We start from the raw sequence: 22,757 nt of genomic DNA on the forward strand, positions 1-22,757 counted from the left end.
TCAAGAGCTTTGTAATGTTTTGAACAACTAATAATAAAAAAATAAAAAAAGAAATCTAATGTATATAAAACTCAAAAATCAGTTTCTGTTTCCACCAAAGCAAACGTAAGTACACCAAAGCAAGTAGAAAAGGAATTTATGTATTGTTAAAATACACTGGTGTATCAAGAAGGAATGTGTTTGTTGCAAACATGATAATTATGGCTTAATCTAATATGAATTGATATCGTGTAACAAGAAGTCCTGACATGGATGGTATCTCAGATTGTACCAGTAGTTCATTGTTAGGACCAACCTTGCTGCGAGTACCTTGGCTTTCCTCTCTCATGATTACACAATTGCTGCTACAGTTTTAGCCATCACATTTTCATTCAAGCCAGATGGTGGAAAGGGTGTGCCACCTACATGTAATTCATTTTCCTTTTCTAAAACATCCTCGGTTGCCTCTGGCCTTGTTCTCATTAGCCAATGGTGGGTCTGGAAATTTGGGAAAACAGAAAATAACAATATTATGATTGGCTTAGACCATGGGTTAAGTGAAATTCTGGTCCCTGAATATTCTAAATCCAGCTTTATTGGAACTTATTCATACCCATTTATTTATATATTGTCTGTGGCTGCTTTCACACTACAATGGCAGTTACATAGTTGTAATGGATCACATGGCCTGCAAAGTATTAAAATATTTACCATCCAACCTTTTACAGAAAGAGTTTGTTGAGTCCTATCTGAAACTAATCATGATCCATTTCCTGGGGTGATTAAACAAACTCTTTCACAATAACTGGGCTTCCATTAAATTAGGAGGAAAGGGGAGAAGGGACATTAGAAAGAACCAACAGGATATGTTATAGGTGGTCACCAGATCCAGTTAATGATATGCAAAACTCAAAACAATATATTTTGTTTTAAGTCACAAGGTCACCTTGAAAATGTAATTTTTCCACTCCTTCATGTTCTCATAAGCCAACCAAGACAATTTAGAAAGGCAAAAACTTTGCAAAATATACAGTATCAAGTGAATTGACTATCATGAATCCAGAAAGATAATCCCCAATTTACTGACTCTAGTAGAACACCAACTAAGATACTGTCAGAGTCTTAAATAATACTTAATGATTTCCACTTACCTTTAAACTGTTTATTTCAGGTTCTTGCATACACGGAAGGACTTCATGGAAAATGGATGTTCAGTGAGATACGAGCCGTATTTTCTAGACGTTATCTTCTACAAAACACTGCTCTGGAAGTATTTATGGCAAACCGAAGTAAGTGTTCTTAAATACTTTGTAAGAAAAATGTGCTCACATTTGGATGTTATTCATTTATATGGTGTAAGGCTGTCTTGATTTTTGTCACTTTATTTCTCCTTTGGGTAGGTTCTTGCTAAAACAAAAAATTCATTTTTAAAAATAAGAAAAAATTAATTTGTTTGAAAATGTTAATCCTGGTTTCACATAGACATAGCTATAGAGAAGGCTATTTTGTCATGAAAATTAATTACCTTTGCAAATAAACCATGATAGACACTTGAAAATGATTTCTTAAGTTGATGCTTAGTTCTACTATGATTTTCTAAATCATGTTCTTTTCTTCTTGCCACAGCCTCGGTAATGTTTAATTTTCCTGATCAAGCAACAGTAAAAAAAGTTGTTTATAGCTTGCCTCGGGTTGGAGTAGGAACCAGCTATGGTCTTCCACAAGCCAGGTAATTATTATATCACACATTATCTTAAATTTCTTCATATGTTTCAATCTTGGTCTGACAGAAATGTCAGTGCAGTTGTACCATTATAATTATTTCAAGGACCAAGGAATTTTCATTCTCTGTGAGTTATTTGTATGGAAAGAAGTTATGAAAACAGCTATTTTGCAAATAACAATGTAGTTAAAGCAGAGTTTTATTTAACACATATCTAGATGAATAAGTAAAAAAGTTGATTGTATATCATAGGTAAAATTACATGTATACAAAGAAGACATGTTTCTTATTATCTTGTAGGAAACATACCAAAAGATTCAAGATGTTTATGACTAATTGCTATATAATAATATATGAATTATGCTTTTTTAAATGCTATGTATATGTGCTTCTTCATTAATATAATAAAATTCATGGAGTTTACCTTGAGTAATAGTCATTAATCATGACAGTTTTAACTATTATGTAAATCTTTCATCTTGATATTTTAGAAGAATCATTTTGAAACCTTATTTTATTAAAAGATACTACTTCGAGCAGAAAACACAATCATTATGCTTATTGCTAATAGCAATTAGTCTGGTTTTGATGCTAAGTAATCGAATACCCAACTAAAAGTAGGGGTTCTCTCTCTCTCTCTCTCTCTCTCTCTCTCTCTCTCTCTCTCTCTGTATCTGTGTGTGTGTGTGCGCGCACACACGCGTGCACACACACACACTTAATATAAAAGACCTACAGTAAATCATTATCAGTATTGAGATAGAGATTCAGTGATGTCAGGACTCTTAAGTTGGCCTCATGTTCACAAAATTAACACTACTGCTCCGTATATCACATCCTCGAGGACACAACTACATTAAGTAGGAAAAAAAGATACAAAGGATTTCTCTTTAAACTTCTGTGTTTTAGGAAGGAATACATTTCTCATGGACCTTCAGTAATGTTTATATCTTAAGTCTGTTTGATCAGAATGTCAAGCCTGTTTGGTCAGAATGGGACAACCTTCCCACTCCTAAAGTAGTAGGGAGAGTTTGATGGCTTAGCTCAACAACCCCCTAGAATTTATGACAAATATACCTCTGACTCCTTGTTGCCTCCTACCTGAACAAAAGAAGAACTGCATTAATGTAGAAGAAGGGAGATAGGCTTTGAGTAGATATGCAACAGTTTCTACCACATACTGTTTTATTCCTGAAGACTCCTGCAGTGTACTACCTGAATGGAAAGAAAAGTAATCTTTGTCTATCTTTCCTTAAATAGGTTACAGACATTTTAAAGACAGGGACTGTGTTTTATTTATCTTTTAATCTATAGCACCTAGCACAGTGCCTAATTGCAAAAGTGCTTTTTAAGTGCTATTCAGCTGGAGTTCCCTTGTATTACATCTTATCTATTTTCTTTTCACATACTGTACAAGAGCAATTCACTGACATGTATGCACATGCTCAGGATATTTCCTAGTAGAATGACAAGATTCAACTAAGACATTAGTAGATAATGAAGCACTTATATAAAATACAGGTCAAAGAAAAAATGCATTTAATCTATCAAAGAAAATGAGGTTAGTTTTGCAAGACTTGTTCTTACTGAATCAAAGCTGACTCACAGTAATCGCTACCTCCTTTCCCAAGTGCAGTCTATTTGTTTACTCATCAATTCAAGAATTTTTCCAGAAATGAACATTAAGAACTCACAAATACATCTAACTTTTTTCCTACATCTTGGCAGCTTTCTCAATGACCATGACTGCTGAAAGTTTACTAAAGGGTTTCTAGAAGGCATGTGTGATCTCCTTCAGTGCTCTTGGACTAGTCTAAACCTGAATCTCGATTTATTTAAAACTACCAGTAGTGTTCTTACTATTTTCTTTACCTATTATGAGTATCCTTTCTCTTTTAACTACATTTGATCTCACTTTGACTTTTGGAAGACTATTGTTCTGAAAGCAAAGAAAATGATAAGCATTACTTCTTTCTCTGTTAATTCATGAAGGCATTCAGTCCTTTTGTTGTCCATGGCTTGACTTTTCCCTAAAGGTTCAACTAATTCTTAGTTTCCTAATACTATTCTTACAGGCTTATTTTTTTTAACTTCCTGAGACATGTAGTCTTAGAAAGAACAGAAGAGGTTAGGGGGACACTGAACTTAGGCTTAAAACTGCTACTTACAAGCTGGGTAGCAATAAGAGTTGAGTATTTAGTAGGAACTCAGTAAATATTGATTGGATAATTCCAGGCAAGAGGAATGACTCTCTCACCCACCATAAAATGGAGACAATATCTTTACAGAATCATTCGAGAATTTTTTGAGAGAATAAAAAAGGCACTTTGTAAACCATAAAAAAAACGTGCATTATACACATATACATACATGCACATACATACACAATTCAAACAGGTAGATATGCACATCCATGAGTGTGTATATATGTGTGTGTGTGGGGGGGTAAGGTCTAGTTATATTTAAAGAGTTGTCAATGGAAGGAATGATATCTGACTCGTACAGGTAGAACCTCTCCATATCTTGGTAGAGTCACAAAAACGTCTAGAGATCCATTCCTTGCTTTGCTTTTTGACATTGGGTTTTGTCAGTTAAGCAGAGTTAACCCAACTCTAGGGATCTTTTAAGTTAAAGCCTCAAGATACTAATTTTAAACAAAAATAACAAAACACTCAGATTCAAAGGCAGGTATATTAACAAAACAATTGACTTCAAAATTCTTTAGGCCAATTCTTGGGCATACCCACCACAGAGATCACACTATAAATTAGATGGTTGATTAATGATCAAAGGTTTAGAACAAAGGTAATATTTCCATTAAGCTAGAATAACCTAATGAATACCCTTTAATTAATATGTTCATAGCTTTTGTTTACTGAGTACTTCCCATGTGCCAGGGACTATAGTTTGTGTTTTAGTTTTTAAGTATTATTGTCATTATTCTTAAAACAATCACATTCTTTTTATATTAATTGTTATAATTATTAATGCACTGTTTTTGGAAGCTGAAATTCCAAGAACAGGAGGCCTTGTCTGTTCAGCCTCTGGCTAGGGCCCCTTTGCTATGTCACAACATGATGGAGAAGCAGAAGGGGACATTTACATGCAGAAAGGATCAAAGACCCAGAATGGCTTCACATTATAGCAGCCTGATGTCTTGAGAACTCACTGAGTCCAGGAATCATCATGAATTCCTTCCAAGGACAGTACCCGGTGACTTAATACCTTCCATAAAAATCCCAATTCTTAAGTTTCGTGCAGGCTCAATACCACCACAGGGCACCAACCTTCTAGCACGTGAACATTTGGGAGACAACTTCCAAATCATAACAGACATTCAGTATTTTCTGAGTTGTTTAGATCTAACTATAGACCTAACTATTTAATAAGCAGAACTGTTTATTAAATAAACTTGGCCATAGGGTACCATGAAAAATCACTGAGACACCAATGAATGTTAAAAGTTTGGGAAACTTCATTGATCATTTTAAAAACTCAGTAAGTTTTATCATAATTTTCTAAATATACCAATTTCTATTATATTTAGATAACCACTTTGAACCTGGAAAGTATTATAATCTATAAAACTTTTTCTTATTTATTTCCTAATTCTGTTCTTATGTCCCTTCTTCTGGAACTACTCATTTATTCTCAGTTCTCAGTTGTTTGTTTTTGACCTCATTAGAGGGATATACATTGTGTGTAGAGGCCTTACACACATTGTATGGAAGCAGGCATACACATTAGTGACAGCCACCATTGTTATGTAAGATTTAAGTCAAATGCTTGCAAGCAGACACTTGACTAAATTACCTATCTAGCTTGTTAACATGGGGTAGATTTATTATATTGTATAAAAACTACCTTGATTTATTTTGAGTATGGTTTTATCTTTTTTCTTCTTATTTACTTGTAAATACCCACTTACTGTTATATTTTCACAAATAGAATTGCTTTCAAATAGGCTTATCCTCAGTATTTTCTCTGTATTAGAATTCTCAAATATTGCTTATTTCCAAAATTAAGATATCTTTTAATATTTGTCTAAGAAAAACAAACTATAAAGTATTTTAAATTGAGTAACTCCAAACCAATACTTTAGTTAATACTGGATTTTTAAAAGCCATGAGCTAAGAGAGACTGTGTTTGTTATGGTGTGCTTAACAGGAGGATATCATTGGCCACTCCTCGGCAGCTTTATAAATCTTCCAACATGACTCAGCGCTGGCAAAGAAGGGAAATTTCAAACTTTGAATATTTGATGTTTCTTAATACCATAGCAGGTAAGACATCTCATTTTTTAAACTCGAAATATGTTTATGTTCATCAAAATCATTGTTAATATGACTTGATGTGATATATTTTTTTCTTTGGAATTCCAGAGCAGCATTAAAATAAATATTGAAGCACTCACATTAAATTTTATCAGAAGCTGTACAAGCTAATACCAAGGTTTTAGATGCATTTGTTGTTGAAGAGGCTTTTCCTTGCTCTCCTTCTGCCATTTCCTTTGCTGACAGCTTTGTCTGAAGGTTTATTAGAGTCAACAAACCATTGCCAGAGAGTGTCTGGAAATAATAATGGGAAAATGTAATTTCACTACTTTGTCATTCTCAGCAATTGCAGCTAGACAGGAGAATAACAACAGGATTCTGCCTAGTACAGATGTCACCTGGATTGTGGCATGATTGGGTTACAGCATCTTTTTCCTTAAAATCTTCAAGTAAAAATAAAAAATCAGATTACATTTTCTAAATGATGAGTAACTGCCAGCCACCTCAACAGTGAATATGCTTGTAAATTAAAAGGAGGTAGTGGCTTTGTTTTCCTGCTAAATCACTAGTTGTCACTGGTTAAATATATGTCTATGAGATTTAAGTACCTCTTTCTTGTTTCTTAAGTTAAGCTCCAAAAGACCTCATTCATGTTGAACTACAAAGGGTTTCCTTCTATAAATTAGGCTCTACAGAAACTTTCCGCACTTAAATGAATTTAAGCCACTATTATTATTTTGTTATGAATGAATGCCCACAACCATGAACTTAGGGCAATGTACTGCTCTTAATCATTGCTTTAAAATATAATTATGTAATAGTATTTTTTAATAATCTATCATATACAGGTATGACTGTGGATACTATAGGCATACTTTAAACATGGATAACATAGATATGTATTAAATAAGCAGGTGAACATGATTGTTATTGTTAAAGTTATTTGAATGCTGAAATCTCTTCGCATTTTAATTACGTATATATTTATATATTCATATATTCAAATATATAGTATACACATATGTATCTTAAACAACTATTTACTCCCTCAAAATTAAAAGAAATGTATTATACTATTTAACTGGCATTTTACTTAAATATATAGATAGAATTAACGTGTGTACTTGAAATATAAAGAATGTTATGTTTTCTTGCTTTTCATGTTGTATTGTTCTTTTTGTCCACATGAATAATTTTTGACCTACCTCTCTAATGATTTAAAATGTAGTCAACTTTTTATTCATTCTCCTAGAGCTATATTTATTTTTTTAATAACCTATGTTTCTCCTGTTTTTGTACTGAAAAGCATATCAACATTTTAAAATGCTCCCATTAAGACAGAAAATTTAAATCAATTTTTATCTTCATTTATTCCTTTTTTAAAAATATAATTTATCAGCCAAAATTCAGATTGTTATTTGCTGCTTATCTTTTGAAATCCATGTCTTCTCTCATATTAAGGATCTCAAACTATTAAAAGTTTCTTCTTTTTCATTTAGTGTATTATTTTCAGCTATGTGTTTCCTTACTTGATTTTTCAGGCTATTATTTTCTTTACATTTGACTGAGTTATGTTCTTTTTTTTTTTTTCCTATTCCCTGTTAAGTCTTTCTATTATCTGTTCTTCAGAGATTTATCTCAGAGCCTATCATTAGATGGTCTTCTGTTTTTTTCCTTGGCTGTGCTAGTTATTTGGAGCTGTTGGGTGTAAAACAAGTGATATACCTCACTTCCGATTCAGTTTCTAGTCTAGCAGACATTCATATTAAACGGTTTTACTGTTCTCAGATGGAACACACTCCACCCTCTGGATGAAACATTGCCTAGATCATCATTCTAAAGGCCTCTCCTACTCTTCATCTTTTCTGCTGCATTTGCTTATGTAGGGTAGATTTCTAACAATATGGTACAGTTCCACCAAAACCACCACCCACTTCATGACTTTTGCTTTCTGGGAGTCTCTTTCTCTAACTTTGGAAAGACCATTGTGTCTGAATCTGAATAGAGCTGATAATATTGCCGTTCCCTTCCAAAAGTTGCCCCTGAACAATACAGAGATCAATATTTCTTTTTCTGGTTTGAACAACCTTTGGATTTCTAAGCCAGAGCTGGCAGAGTTCCATCAGGGGAGTTTAAAAGTATCTTTCTTTCTTGTTTTGTATTTGGTGACATAAAAATTGTATAGATATTGACTTTTTAAAAAAATTTATTGTGAGATTTTAAATAATTATTACAACTATACATTAAAACAATGAGAAAAAAATGAAATTAATATAGATACAAGGAATTCGGAGCACCTACAATCTAGATAGATAAATGAAACCTACATAAACAAGAACGTTTAAAGCAGCTGATGTTAAGTTTTGAATAATTTTTGTAAATAGTGAATGCTGCAAGAGATAAGCAGAGGGGAAGATTTTTTAAATATGTTTAATGTGTTTGGATACCAGACATGGTGGCACACTGCTCAGGAGGCTGAGGCTAAAGGATTGAAAGTTCCAGGCCAACCTCTGCAACTTAACAAGATTCATGCTAAAAAATAAAAAGGTTGTGAATGTAACTCAGTGCTAGAGCACCCCAAGATCCACCTATGTAATTCTCAGTACCACACAAAAAGAATTAAAGAAAGAAAGAGGAAAAGGTAGGGAAGGAGAAAGAGGGAGGGAGGGAGGGAGGGAGGGAGAGAAAATTTGTGGAGAAATAAAGTTTAAAGTTTCACCAGTTTAGAGTTTCACCAGTTTCTGCCAGTTGGATACATATGGTGTATTCAGGAACACAAGTATTGTATCTAGGCTGGAACGAAGAACAGCTAGTATTGGAGCTATAGGTAAGAGCCAGACTATAAATAAGAAATGTTTGATAATTCCAGAGTTAAACTTTCTCTGCACCCAGTGATCAGAACAAACTTTCAGAAGAACAAAATTTCAGAAGAAATATAAGGAATACAGTATGGAGTTTGAGGAAAATCAAAATAATAATCAGGTGTGATGTGAATCAGAATTGAAATAGCATAAACTTAGTGCTATGAGGAGAGTATTACAGAAATATAGATTGATGTCAGTTTTTTTCATTCTTTTGTGTTGTTCTTTTTAGATATACAATGACAGTGGAGTATATTTAACATATTTATACAAACATGGAGTACATATTATTCTGATTGGGATCCCAGTCTTTCTTTTGGTAAATAATTACTGCAATTCACTGTGTCACACACCCTCTTTTGCACTGCAATTACAGAAGCAAGTAAAGTATGTTTTCTGTCTTTGAAGAGATCATAGTATAGTCAGGAAAACAGACCTGTATACCAGCAGTTCCATACATCCAGCCATTTGGGGGTCACAGATCTTGAAACCATTAAAACTAAGAGATCAAGAAAAACTTCTCATTGGTGACATTTAAATTGGAAATTGAAACATGAGCGAGACTTCAGTAGAAAGTAAGCAGAGGGGATTCCAAGAAGAAAAATAACATGTGGTAAAGATTTGGGTGAGATTAGTGGCAGCAGGAATGGCCAGAACAGAAGTAGATGACACTCTGTATGATGTTGTTATTCAAAAAGTGTAAATATCTATAATTTGTCCTAGTTCAATGCTTCTCAAACCGTAGTTCCCTGTGTGCAGCATAGGATACCACCTGGGGACGTGTTAGAGATGCAAATTCTCAGAGTCCTCAAACCTACCTACTCAGAAATTCTGGCTGTGGAGCCCAGCAACCTGCCTTTCAGCAAGCCTCTAGGTGTTTCTGATGCAACAAGTTTGAGCCTCATTGCTCTATCCCTTTAAGATCTACTTATCAGAACAAGATGTGCATATAAAAACATTTAGAACCCAGGAGAAAGTATGCAGTTAAGTGCCATTGAGTGTAATAAAAGTTGAGAGACAGAAGAAATTAGGATGAGAGAGTCTACTCAAGGAAAGCTTCAAAGAAAAGATGAAAAATATCTCTTCCAGGATTTTGTCAGACACTGATGATTATCCAAGTAAAATGAACCTTTATAAGTAGATGGCAATTGGAAGAAGTTATGAATGTAAATATCCTCAGGTGCTCTCCCTAGATATATTTCTATTAATTCTTTCCTTACCCTCCTCCTGAAGTAGGAGTGCCAATTTATTCTGAGCATCAGCATTGAAGATTTGGGTGCTTGTTTCATAGAGAAGCTTCGCTAGTACCAAGATTAAAAACTTCTTAGGACAGCAGTTAGAATTGCCCATGTTCCTGAATTGTAACAAATGGAGTATATCCATTCATATCTTCTTATTAAAACATCTTTCAGAGTTCTCTAAGGATCCTAGAATATAAGGTAATATAAAGATATTAAACTGTACTCATATCACTCTTGTTAATAGTAGATTCATAATCATATTGTTTCATTGCAGTTTTAGGAACACAGTTATTATTCAGCAATACTTTTATTTGATTTAGTTGATTGAAACTCAGATTTATTATTTCTACACAGAATGTTAGAATCCAAAAATAAGAAGTGATTGGCTTATTATATTTTATTCTAGTCTTTTCAAAGCATTTTAAAATTATTATCCATATCAAGATTCAGAAAAAGAAAAATAATAGTATTTTTAGTATTTGTTTTGTTTCAATATTCCTTTTAAAAATACTTCTTTAATTATTGATATCAATATTCAAAAAATAGTACATAGTAGTTTAACGTTTATTGAGGGACTCATAATGTGCCAAATATTATCCTTAGGGTTTTATGTGTATTTACTCATTTAATTCTCACAACAGCCCTAAGAGTTAGGTTCTGTTCTTATCCCCATTTCACAGATAAAGAAATATGGTAAAGAAAAGTTAAATAATTTCTCAAGTCACATAGCTAATAAGTGACAAAATTAGATTAAAACTTAGGTAGTTTGATGCCAGAACATGGTGCAGCTTCAGGATATTTGTAGTGTCATTTTATCTTTGGCCATCAGTCCTAATTTGTTAAATGCTTTTAAAATCTAAACAGTGAATGACTTAAAAAAAATTTATCATTTTATTTTGCATTTCATCAAAAGAGTCCTTTTAAGTTTATTTACTGTCATGACTTTTGTAGTTAGTGATAGTCTAATGCAAGCTGGGGCCTGGAATTGTTGACTTTAATGTAAAACATGGTTGTGTTTTCAATGAGGACTTAGAGAAACAGACTCTGAGCAGAGATTTACAAAAGTAAATTTTTTGAGGAGTACCCTTGAGATCAAGATGAGTGAGAGAGTGGAGAATGCAGAAGTGGGTTGGAAACTTTGAGTTTTAATGGAGTTGCAGCAAAGGCCTCAGTAGATCCCCTGGCAAGCTTGGGGCTGGGATGGTAACCCAGGCCTTGAAGCAAGGGTGTCAGGCCTTCATTACCTCTACTCTGCAGTCACTGGATGCAGATGGGAAGGAGAGACGACCTTGATCTCATGACAGACTCTCAGGGAGGGACTTAGCTGAGCACCACCAAGCATCAGCACCCCAGCACCCACCCTATTTGTGGTTCTCAAGCTTCAGCACATCAGAATAAGGCCTAAAATAAATACACATCACTCCATTCTAAAAGTTCTGACTCCATAGATTTGGATAAGATTGAAGAATTTTTGTTTTTAAAAAGTTCCAACTTGATGCTGATGCCAGTGGTCCAAATGGTCTAGGGGGTCATACTTTCGGAATCACTGCATTACACCTATATTTGTTTACCTAAATAAAAGCTTATTAATTTTCCATGGCATACATTATTACACTTGTATTAGTATATCCTTAGCATTTTATGCCTATAGCTCATCTTTTTATTGAGAGTATTAGGTTGTTATGGGGCGGGGGTGGATAGTTATGCCCAGGAAATATTCATAGCATTGAACTGATTTATATTTATGCTTTGTAAGGGTATGCATGATTTTGTGATCTATTTGTGAATTTACTAGAGTTGCAGGGTGAAGGATTCTTGAAACCTCCTAGGTTAAACAGAAGAGTTACAGAATTGTAATCTGATTGAAAAGATGAAACAATCTTTTCTGGCTTCATGTTTTAAAAATATAGGTCATTGTGACTTAATAAATTTTACATTTTCTACAAATATTTTGGTTACTTTCTTACACATAGATTTATCTTTTTTCCAAAAATAATATTTTAACATGAAATACAAAGTAAATTTTATGACACATTTCTTACTTTCTATTTCTTAATGTCTTTCATACTTGACTGTTTTTGTTTTTATCCTTTCTACATTCTTTAAAAAGTAAGATACTATAAGGCCTACAGTACAATAGTCTAGTATTAATACATGATGTAGACTTTAGACCTTTGTATGATGTATGTATATACACAAAAAAAATCTCTACATATAAAGATATAGTTGAAAATAAATAAACACATATTTTTTCTATGACAAAGAAATTCATCAAATATTCAGAAAACCTCCTGGTTTTCTTACCTAAAAGCCTGTAATTGTTCATAACCTTTATTTTATTCCATTCACAAATTTCATAAATATTTTCTGTGGATAATTAGAAATATGATAAAGTGTAATTTAACAAATTACAGCGCTCATAAGCCTAGACTTAAGTATTCCATTTGAAATTTTGGTGATTTTTCTTTTTTTGCTTTTTGTGTGTGGTGTGTCATTGGGAATCTGCTCCATATCCAGGTTCATATCCTACTTTCGTCATTTCATTAGTTATTATTTGAGAGCTTGTGAAAACTACATGAGAATTCAACTAAAACTACGGCATAACTTATTTTACTATTTTTGAAACACTTGGGATTTTTTTTCAAAGACTATTAAGTTTGGGAGATTATGTGAAAGAATTTTAATGATGCTTAGAGTTTGAGTAAAAATGGTGTTTCAGCCTCTAATTCCTAGCGTTGACCTGATTTCTGTTCATTGTGTTCTGAAAGGTACAATCTATGCTTCATTTCACACCATATTAAATAATACTAGGAAAAAGATGTTAGAATCTGGCATTTTTGAATGAAAAAAAAAAAAAGAATGATTGCTAACATAGCTACATGTAAATGATCCTCTGTTAGACCTGAGAATTTTTTTTAAAGGTTTTTGAGTTGTTTTTCATATGATCAGCTAATGAATTCAGCACAACTTCCCCAACCCCAACCTTTTTCTCCTGTTTAGCATTTTCCACTTTTTTACTCTGTGATGAACAAGCCCTCCCTGGTTAATTATGTATATATTTAGCTACTGCATGTGTTGGGCTTATTATTGTCATCTAATTAGATGTAACTTGAACTGCTTGCTTCTAGAAAAATCATTAAAAATTCTTTCCTAATGACCTGGAGATGACAAAATGTCTGTAAAGTGTGAAGAAGCAGACAAGCACAGGAACATCGCTCTTAAAGCGTGTTAATCCAGATGCCGCAATCATCTAATTAAACAATATTTTGCTGTCATTAACATTTTCACCAAGGAATTGCAGTTATAATTTCTTTGTCAGCTGTCTCTAGATCACTTTACCTTCAAAACTAAAGTGCCATATAAAAACATTAAATTGGATGGTTTAATTAAAAAAATTCTTTTTTTAAATGAAGAAACATATCCAGTGTTTCAGAGATCTCATTTTCTGTGCTTCACTTTTATTGTTTGAGTAGATTAGTGTCATAGGCTTGCAAAATTTAATATTCATCTTCTACGATAAATCCTTAAGTATAGTTAGCACAAAATATGTTATATATATTCTGCATTTACCACGACTGAAATGGAAAAAGACCCTACCAATAACAGCACAAATTTATTTATTAAATTTCAACTCTCCCCCCCCCAAAAAAATTTAAAGTAATTGGTAAATAAATATCTAGGTGTGCCAGAACCTAACAGATGTTACTTGGGAAATATTTCACTTTTTTGGATAATTTGATAAATGGATTGTTTTTCATTTCATAAAGGTGTTCAGTAAATAATTAAAGGAATAAAGCTAATTCATCAAAACTTATGAATGCAGAATCCCAAAATACCACTTAATCATTCCTTTTCTTCTGTGTGACATTAAATCCATTGTGCATTTTTTAAATTCAAATCGAAAGTTATCTTGACTATCCATGTTGCAAGAGTTTTTGTGGAAATTTTTATTAAAAACAGGTTTTAATGCCATTCTATTTACTTATAAAGTTTAATGTATTTACTAGAACTTAAATAGTGCTATAAAGCTCTCCTAATTTAAATATTACTACATTTTCCTAAACATTTTGTCAAAGACCCCTCCAAAGATTATTAAAAGTGACTTATAAAAAAAAAATGTAGGACACATAGACAGTCCTAAGCTATGATTATTAGCGTCAACCATTTTGGCTATATGTATGTGTGTTTTAGAAATGATGTTTTCTTTTCTTGGTGTTTTTTTCCAAAATTAGTATCATCATGGTTATCTATTTTCCTACTATTGACATTTATATAAACAGTTAAATACTGAGTTAATGTAAATTGGTTTTTAATTATTTTAACAAACATTCCTTAGTAAGTTATTAAACGTTATCAAAATATTCTTAAGAAATTGTGAAAACTAATTTCTATCTATCATTTTCACTTATATAAATAATATATATTTTATGTATGGTATCAACATTATTCTAGAAAATAACACAAATACTAGAAGACCTACTTTTTATTAAATTTATAGATTTTTAAGTGGAACAGTTCCCCAGAAAATAGCCAAGTACTAAATTTGCCTTATATCCATTTAGAATCCCAAAAATAGCTCTTCCTGGTCAATCTATACTCTTTGGATATATACACATATATAAATAAATGCTGAGAATGATCATGTGTTCTAGATTAGATATAGATATAGATACATATTACCTTTCAGTAATGAATATTAAATTTTAGAATTATATAGCTTCTATTTTATAGTAATTTAAATCTTTTGTACAAAAAAAATTCTGTTTACTCATTAGTATTATTTTTCATGATAGGTTTATAAACTTAGAATAGGTTCATTCATTGGTTGATCCAAACAGCTGCAAACATTTTCTTCTAGTTAAATGTACATATTGACAATGGTCCTCTCTCACTGTACTTTTGTGCCTTTGCATAATCCTTATTCTCTAAAACAAACGTTCTACAATTCTCTTTCTTTACTTAGCTTTTTTGTTCACAAAGGATTTTTATGATTGTTCACCAAAATATTTTGTTCACAAAAAGGATCTTCTCCAGTGAAATTTTGTTGTACCTTATTTCTTTGCTAATGAGTCTTTTAATTTCCTCTGGTCATATATTACTTCAGTACCAGTTAATTACGGGAACCAGTAATGAGAACTGCTAAACTTTCCACATTCCCACTATACCACAGTATCCTACCTAAAATATTTAAATTTTTCTACCAAAACAGACAACCCAGTAGTCCAGCAGTTCTTCACTGAAGTTAAACAATGTAATATCAAAAAAAATTAATTAACTTAAAGTAGGGGGTGTTTGATATTTGTCTCTGTACTTTTTCATCCTAGATTCAGGGCACTACTGTTCATTGCTAGATTCTCTCTATTGACTCTTTTTTTTTTTCTTCATACTTTATTTCATACACTTTTTTCTCTTGAAAAAAACTTAATACTTGACTCTTGATAAAAACTTAGTACTCTGTGTACTGGGAATATAACTTCAGATACATGTTCATTACAGCAGGTAATGAGCTACCACATAAGCTGCCTGTAGTGTGCAGGTCAGCAGGGTGGCCTCCCTCATGACACCAGCAGGGTGCCTGACTGACAGTGTTTTGCTTCTAAGGCAACATTATCTTTTTAACATGTAGGCAGCAAAGACATGGAGGTGCATGTGGGAAGTTTCAGTGGGCCATGCTTGGAGGTGTCACATATCACCTCTGAGCACATCCTATAGGTTGAAACAAAGTCCTGCAGCCAGAGCTCTTTGTAACAGAGGTTAGACCAGGAAGAAGAAAATCAATCTGATAAACAGCCAGCAGTCTCAAATGTAAATCACAATCTTCCATTACAAATAGTAATTCTAGTTACTCTTTTTAAAAGTATCCAGAGAACTCATTTGAAATACATTGAGTGCTTTTGATTAAACACAGAGTTCAGTAAACAACTTTAAATTTGAAAATCAGTAGTTGTCTTATTATAAGGACAGAAACTATTTCAAATCAATTAGTATATACAAATTTTTATTTCTCTTTTTCTTCACTAGGACGGACATATAATGATCTGAACCAATATCCTGTGTTTCCATGGGTGTTAACAAACTATGAATCAGAAGAATTGGACCTGACTCTTCCAGGAAATTTCAGGGATCTATCAAAGGTAACTTTTAAATATATAGTAGTCAGTTTTCTTCATAAGGCTGTAGTCTAAAGGATTTTGATCAAAGTGTGTATATCCAATTAACATTTCTAAGAAGGTAAACCTGGTTGTTTCCTCCTGTTGTAGTCAATGTCTAAGTCTCATCAATACGTAGCATAGGATTTAAACTACAAGGAGATAAATTAGTATTCTAATAGGCAAAATGAAATGGGTGTTTAAAAAGGAGCAAATGTAGCAAGAGATTTCTTAGAAATGACAATGCAAAACATGATGTCAAATTATAGGTGATAAGGCATGCTATCTTAACCATAAAATACATACACACTATTAAGTATTTTGTATTAAGGGGAATACTTAAAGAAAGTCAAGAGAGTTTATCAAGAGTCTGTTTAGATGCAAGAGAGAAGAGAAGATATGATGCTCCTTGAGAATCTAAATTCTACATTTTATACACATCTTATGGTGTCTAGTCTGTAATGGCTTTAGGACATGGACCAAGCCCAGAGGTTTATGTATTTTAAACACAGCCTATTCACTTTGACATTATTTCTATTTTCTACCAAACTTGGTTGTCTGGTTAGCAGTCCACAGAAGGTTAAAAGGTTAAAAGAAGGTTTTGAGGGGCAGATTTAAGGGGCTTATAGACAGGGCCGCATAAGCCCTATGAATCAAGGAAATATCAATGTAAAAATAATCCCACAGATGTTTTTTTAACTTAGCATGCCTTCTCCTATGTCTTTTCTAGACCTATCCAAGCTGAAGTTCTGTATCCTGCTATGCTAGATGTGTGACCTAAAACCAATTTCTCTTAGCCTATATGTAAAAGGAGAATAATAATAATAATATAACACTTTTCTACCTCATATAGTTATTAAGGTCAAATGTCATGTCCATTTAAAGAATTTAACAGTACTTGATAAATAGAAACACTTCATGAATTGTAGTTATGATTATACATGGAATTTTTCTTAGCCTGCTTTTGAAGGTTGTTTAATAATGTTTTCGTATTCTCATATGTCATTCACTCTCTAGTTCTTTTTTGTGACTTCCTTATCAAATCTTAGTTACTATCTCACTCCTAATTTTAGTTATGATATTATAGGTTCCTAAGGGACCTAATGGTTCAGTTTGCCAACATCTTATTGAATTATATAGCTGGTTAAAAATTGCTAGCAATTGAATCTTAATATGCTGGCACATATAGCAGTTTTTCCATTGAGATTCAACAGAACAAAAATATTTAATATTCACCATATGTAAGTAATTATTCAAGTTCATGTAAACAGTAGCACAGTAATTCATAGGGCCTGCCATCTTATTATCTAAATAACACAAAATTAAATAATAGGGTACTATATTTTACAGAGAGATCTACACAAGTATTGGTAAATAGTGGTTAGGAATGAGAACACTGGAGCTAGACTGCCTGGGTTCAGATCCTAATTGTGCCACTTGTCAGATGTGGGGATTAGACAAAGTTATATACTTTATTGCTGCCTCAGTTTCTTCAGCTGTGTAATGGGGAACAATACTAGTAAAGTCAGTGTTAGAAGTTGATGCAATAATAAGCATGGATAACTTGGAGCAGCGCTCAGCACATCATAGCTAGCGCTAATAATGGGAATTTAATTGTGAATCACAGACATAGGCCATATACTTGGAAATATCTTTCAAATAATGATGACAAATATTTGCTACTACTATTGTAATTAGTATGTTTGAATGATATGCATTTTGGACATGACTTCCAAGGTTGAAATGTGATCTATGGGCATAAAGCACATCACATCAATATAAGAACTACTGTTAAAGTAGTTCTATTAATTGAACAGTTATTATATGTTAGGCCCTATAAAGTATGTGTGCATGTGTGTGTGCATATGTGTGTGTATGTGTGTGTGTAAGATATATTTAAGATGAAAATTTAGAATGTAGATTCTCGAGGAGCATGATAAATTGAGTTAAAATCTCATAAGCTGACCATTATTATGGCTATTTAAGATTCTTTTAACAGAGAAAGGTTCATGTGTTTTGAAATCAAATGAAATATCAGGGTGAAAAGAAATTTATAGACCAAAATTCTTTTCTTTATTTATGTACTTGGTCATTTAGTCAACAAATATTTATCACACACTATGTTGAGAAGATGTACTTCTGGGTGGACGAGAGCATAGGAGTGAATAAAATAGTCACAGCTTTGTGGGGGGAGTTCAGTCCTGACAAAGGTGAGAACTTGGAGACTTAACAGAAACATGAGGCCAGCACTGGGGACCTGGGTGTGTTGGGGACTGTACCCCACTGGAGAGTGCAGGTTCAACTACTCTGAGACATTTAGATTCACATATCCTTGAAATACTAACGCAGCCAAAGAAAATCTGGCACTCATTATGATTAATATGGATTATAAAAGACATTTTATAAAATGTTTGCTAGTAGTAACAGAATTTTAGTTTTTTCATAGAAAAGATGAGAAAATTTAATGAGGAAGTCACTATTTCTAAAGCAACTGGAGGATGTAACATTCTTCAAGTTTCTTAGACTGATTTGTTTAATATATATTTTCATTGGCAGAGCATTTCCTTTTGTGACTCACACTTGCCCTTCCTATTTTACATAGTGAATGTAAATTAGGCAAGGTGAATACAAACTATACTTGTGCAATCATGGGGCACTTCATGTTGTGAGCAGTTGAATTAGAAGATAGATAGCTTTTTTTCAATTCCTCAACATTCCATGCTTTAGCAATTTGTTCTTTATTTTCTGTCACACTAACATGATGGGAAAGTGTTAGCAAATTAAAGCCTCTTGATATGTTAATAAATTACTCTTTCATTGTTCCCATGCTTCATTGAATTACTTAATAGGAACTTCTTACAAATGGTCTAGAAACCCAAGACTATCCTGTATAAAAACCATTAATAAACAAGATTTTAATGTATGAAAATATATCTTATTATAATGCCTAATGGGAAAATGACATTTGAAGCATAATAATATAATTGGAAGGAAAACCTGTTGTGGTGCAGTATTACTGTAGTTAAGAGATGCCTACTAAGAAGACCTATTCTCGTAGACATTCAGTACTGCAGATGGAAAATTTATTGGAGAATTTGTCACTTTTTTAAAAGCTCAAAAAAAAGAACAAGAATAATTGAATATTATTGACCAAGAATATTCTAAAAGATTTTTAACAACAAAAGTAGTTGTTTCTAAAGCTTAAGTTTCATTAGCTTCATGGTAAATTTATTTGATTTCACTTAATATCAATACATTATAACGATATATGTGTAATAAGCAATCTGTTGCCTGTTGGTTTTTTCTGCTCCTAAACAATGAACTTTCTTCAGGATTGGTCCTATTAGCACTACTAGTTCCTTTTATGTAATATCTATGTATTTACAAATATATACATAATTAATTTGCTATCCCCTTCATCATAGAAGACAATTGGAAATACTAGTCTAAATAATAATTTCTACCATTGAATAATTCTAGAATTTGTTTCAATAAACATTTGGGACTCCAAATAATTTTTAGATTCTTTATCACATGAATAATTTCAAAACTATAAAATGTACAGCCATAAAATTAATATTTTTTAATACTACCCCAGTGTTACACTGGCTTTATGAAATTCTCTGTTGTATCAGTTCAGAAACTTGAATGAAGTTTTAGAAAACTCAGCTCAAATTGGTTTGAACAAGAAATCACTGTTACTGGTTTCTACCACCGGAAAATTGAGAAAGTTTGGTTTTCAGCAAGATTCACTGCAGTGATCCAGATAATACCTCCAAGGACCTTGTTCTTTCCATTGCTCTTCTCTGACTTCAGCCATTCTGGACCATATACTCAACTTCCACTGATAGCCCCTAGTAGTTCCAGACACTCTTTTTAGTAGCAAAATGACTGCAGTAGTTTTCTACCTCACATCATATCATCCAAAGGAAAGAGGGAATTATACCACATAGCTAGAAGACAATGAAAATTTTCTTTCTCAGAAATCACAGAAAATGTCTTCTGTCCTATTGGTGGCTATTTAAGAGGGATGAGGTGTGCTGTGAAGATGGAGTATCATTTCCTGTGATTGGAGCCAGAGATAGAGTCAGGATCTGACTATCTGCCTATCCACAGATGATGGGGCGATAGATAAGCAGAGGAAATTTGGACTCCTATTTCCAAAGGAAAGGGAGCTAATTCATGTTTGACAAATAACTTTCTATTATAAAGTATAATTTAAAATGTATCTGAGAGTTTCTTCTTCATGACTTCTATGATAAAGAGGATAGCAAATTAATTACATATTTGTACATACATAACTATTACATAAAAGGAACTAATAGGTGCTAATAGGACAAGAAATAGTCATTGTTTAGGAGCAGAAAAAAAATAGGCAACAGATTGCTTATTACACATATATCGTTATAATGTATTGACATTAAGTGAAGTCAAATAAATTTACAATGAAACTTAAGCTTTAAAGCCCCTCAATTTTCTGGGACATCTTTCTACTTTGCCCTTAATTTTATGTACATAGTTTTGGGGTTTTATTCTGTTTTGTTTCATCTGTGGTGTCAGAGGTCAAACACAGAGCTTTGTGCATGCCAAGTAAGTGTTCTTCCACTGAACTATGTTCCCAGCATGAGGTACCTAGTTTTATGTTCATTTTCTCTCTGTGTTAGTCAGATTTCCATCACTATGAAAATATACCTGAGAAAAATCAATTTAATAAAGGAAAAGGTTATTTTGTCTCACAGTTTTAGTCCATGGTTACTGGGCCTTGTTGCTTTGGGCCTGTGATGACACAGTAGTACATCATGGCAGGGCACCAGATGGAGGAAGACTCTTTACCTCACAAGAAATCAGGATACAAGGAGAGGGGGAGCAAGAAATTTGGTCCCAATATCTCCTTCAAGGACACACCCCAATAATCTAATTAAGTTCATCTGAAGATGTGATTTATCTTCCCATAGCTGACAAAGGTCCATAATTCAACAATTATGTACATTCATTTCATACTTCTCCAAAACATTTTGACAGTATTGACAAAACTGTCATTTTCTGTTGTGTTTTTATGTAGCATTCTAATGTATAACAAAGGCATATAAAAAAAAGATTACCAACTATTTTTATAGGATTCTGCAGACATAAACAACAAATGAGAAACACAGTAAATAAAAGTAATGTCTCTACATGAGACATACCTTCCCTGAGGCACTGGTAGCACAGACAGGATAATGATGTGAGCTGGAGCTGATTTTCTTGCTCTTTCCAAATCCACACAACAGCCAGGTACATAGCACTCAGTTCTCACTTCCATAGGAAATGGAATCTCTAGAGTGTCTGCTCGCATCACTGGTGCTCAGAAAGTTTAATTCTGGAATTATCAAACCTTTTCCATTTTTCTTTCTTTATATTGGTATTAAAATTGAGAATCAGGAAAAAACCCTGAGAGATTAGAAATTGAACATGGAAAAAATGTGGTTTGCTCCAGTGTTTTTGGTCACATATTATACAAACTTCACAAGTTTTCTAAGTTCTCTGTACTTCTGTTTCCTCTTCTTTAAAATGAACATGATAATTCTTACATAATAGGGGTGTTGATGGAATTCAGCACATTAATGTAGGTAAGGCATCTGACCTAATGCCTCACACACAAGTGGCATTAGAGGAGTAGTAGCTACAAAGCGAACTTTAATACTTGTCAGTTGAGGTTTCACCAAATTTGGTATGATTGAAAAAAAAAATGTAATGAAAGATTGTTTGATTCACCTGATATATTTTCATTCAACAAAGTAAAAAGCAATGCCATTTAATAAAACATTTTATGTAATAAGTAATTCTGTTTAATCATTTTAAGTTGCCAAATCATCAAAGTTATCAGAACAGTGAAGTTAAATGCCTATTGAAACTTGAGATCCACATTCATTTGGACAGAAATATTTTATATTTATAATATTATTACTCTTTCCCTGGGTCACTTTTTTATCAATTAAAAGGAACCAAAACAAAAAACATTTTATCAATAAGATTTATTAGACATCTCATTTGATTAGACATTACAGGTTCCAGGTTTACTTATTACAAGTTGAGGTTACAGGTTATATGTATTGTTTGACATGATGGACAGCAAATAAAACAATCTGTTATGAGCTATACTTTCAATACCAACATATAGTGAATATAGAGATTTTCCAAAAAAATTATGCAGATATTCCTTATGGAGATATGACCTTGTAGTGAAATCTGTTTTAAAACATGACATGTGCTTGTGCTTCAGTTATTTACATATACTCATATGAACTTGACTCTGAAATTATAGTGGCTACATGACTTTGACATGAAGCACAGTCTCTGCTCATTAAAGTGTAAATGGAATTTCCTATTTCCCAGTCATGCCCTCTGATAAATGAAATAGTTTCATCACAAAACCAAGTCTTGCTAATATTGACATGAGCATAAGACATCACACACCCACACCCATTCTTTGAGTGGAAAAAATATATTTTGTTAACACAAGAGTTGTTTGACTGACAGATGATGATAAG

The 22,757-nt window shown here is 32.8% G+C and overlaps 1 protein-coding gene across 8 annotated transcripts in view; it reads left to right on the plus strand.

Moving 5' to 3' along the window:
• The window catches only part of Nbea (neurobeachin), a 651,894-nt gene that overhangs the window by 527,810 nt on the left and 101,327 nt on the right, over positions 1–22,757 (plus strand). For all 8 annotated transcript variants that reach the window (XM_058582531.1, XM_058582532.1, XM_058582533.1 and 5 more), the window contains 4 exons: positions 1,151–1,268; positions 1,606–1,708; positions 5,870–5,985; positions 16,100–16,212. In XM_058582531.1, coding sequence (XP_058438514.1) covers positions 1,151–1,268; positions 1,606–1,708; positions 5,870–5,985; positions 16,100–16,212 — 450 coding nt within the window. The remainder of the gene's footprint in view (positions 1–1,150; positions 1,269–1,605; positions 1,709–5,869; positions 5,986–16,099; positions 16,213–22,757) is intronic.

Source organism: Marmota monax, unplaced genomic scaffold (genome assembly GCF_021218885.2).
Source record: "Marmota monax isolate L192 unplaced genomic scaffold, Marmota_monax_Labrador192_F-V1.1 WCK01_AAM20220418_F8-fsc00011, whole genome shotgun sequence".
NCBI classification, from domain to species: Eukaryota; Metazoa; Chordata; class Mammalia; order Rodentia; family Sciuridae; genus Marmota; species Marmota monax.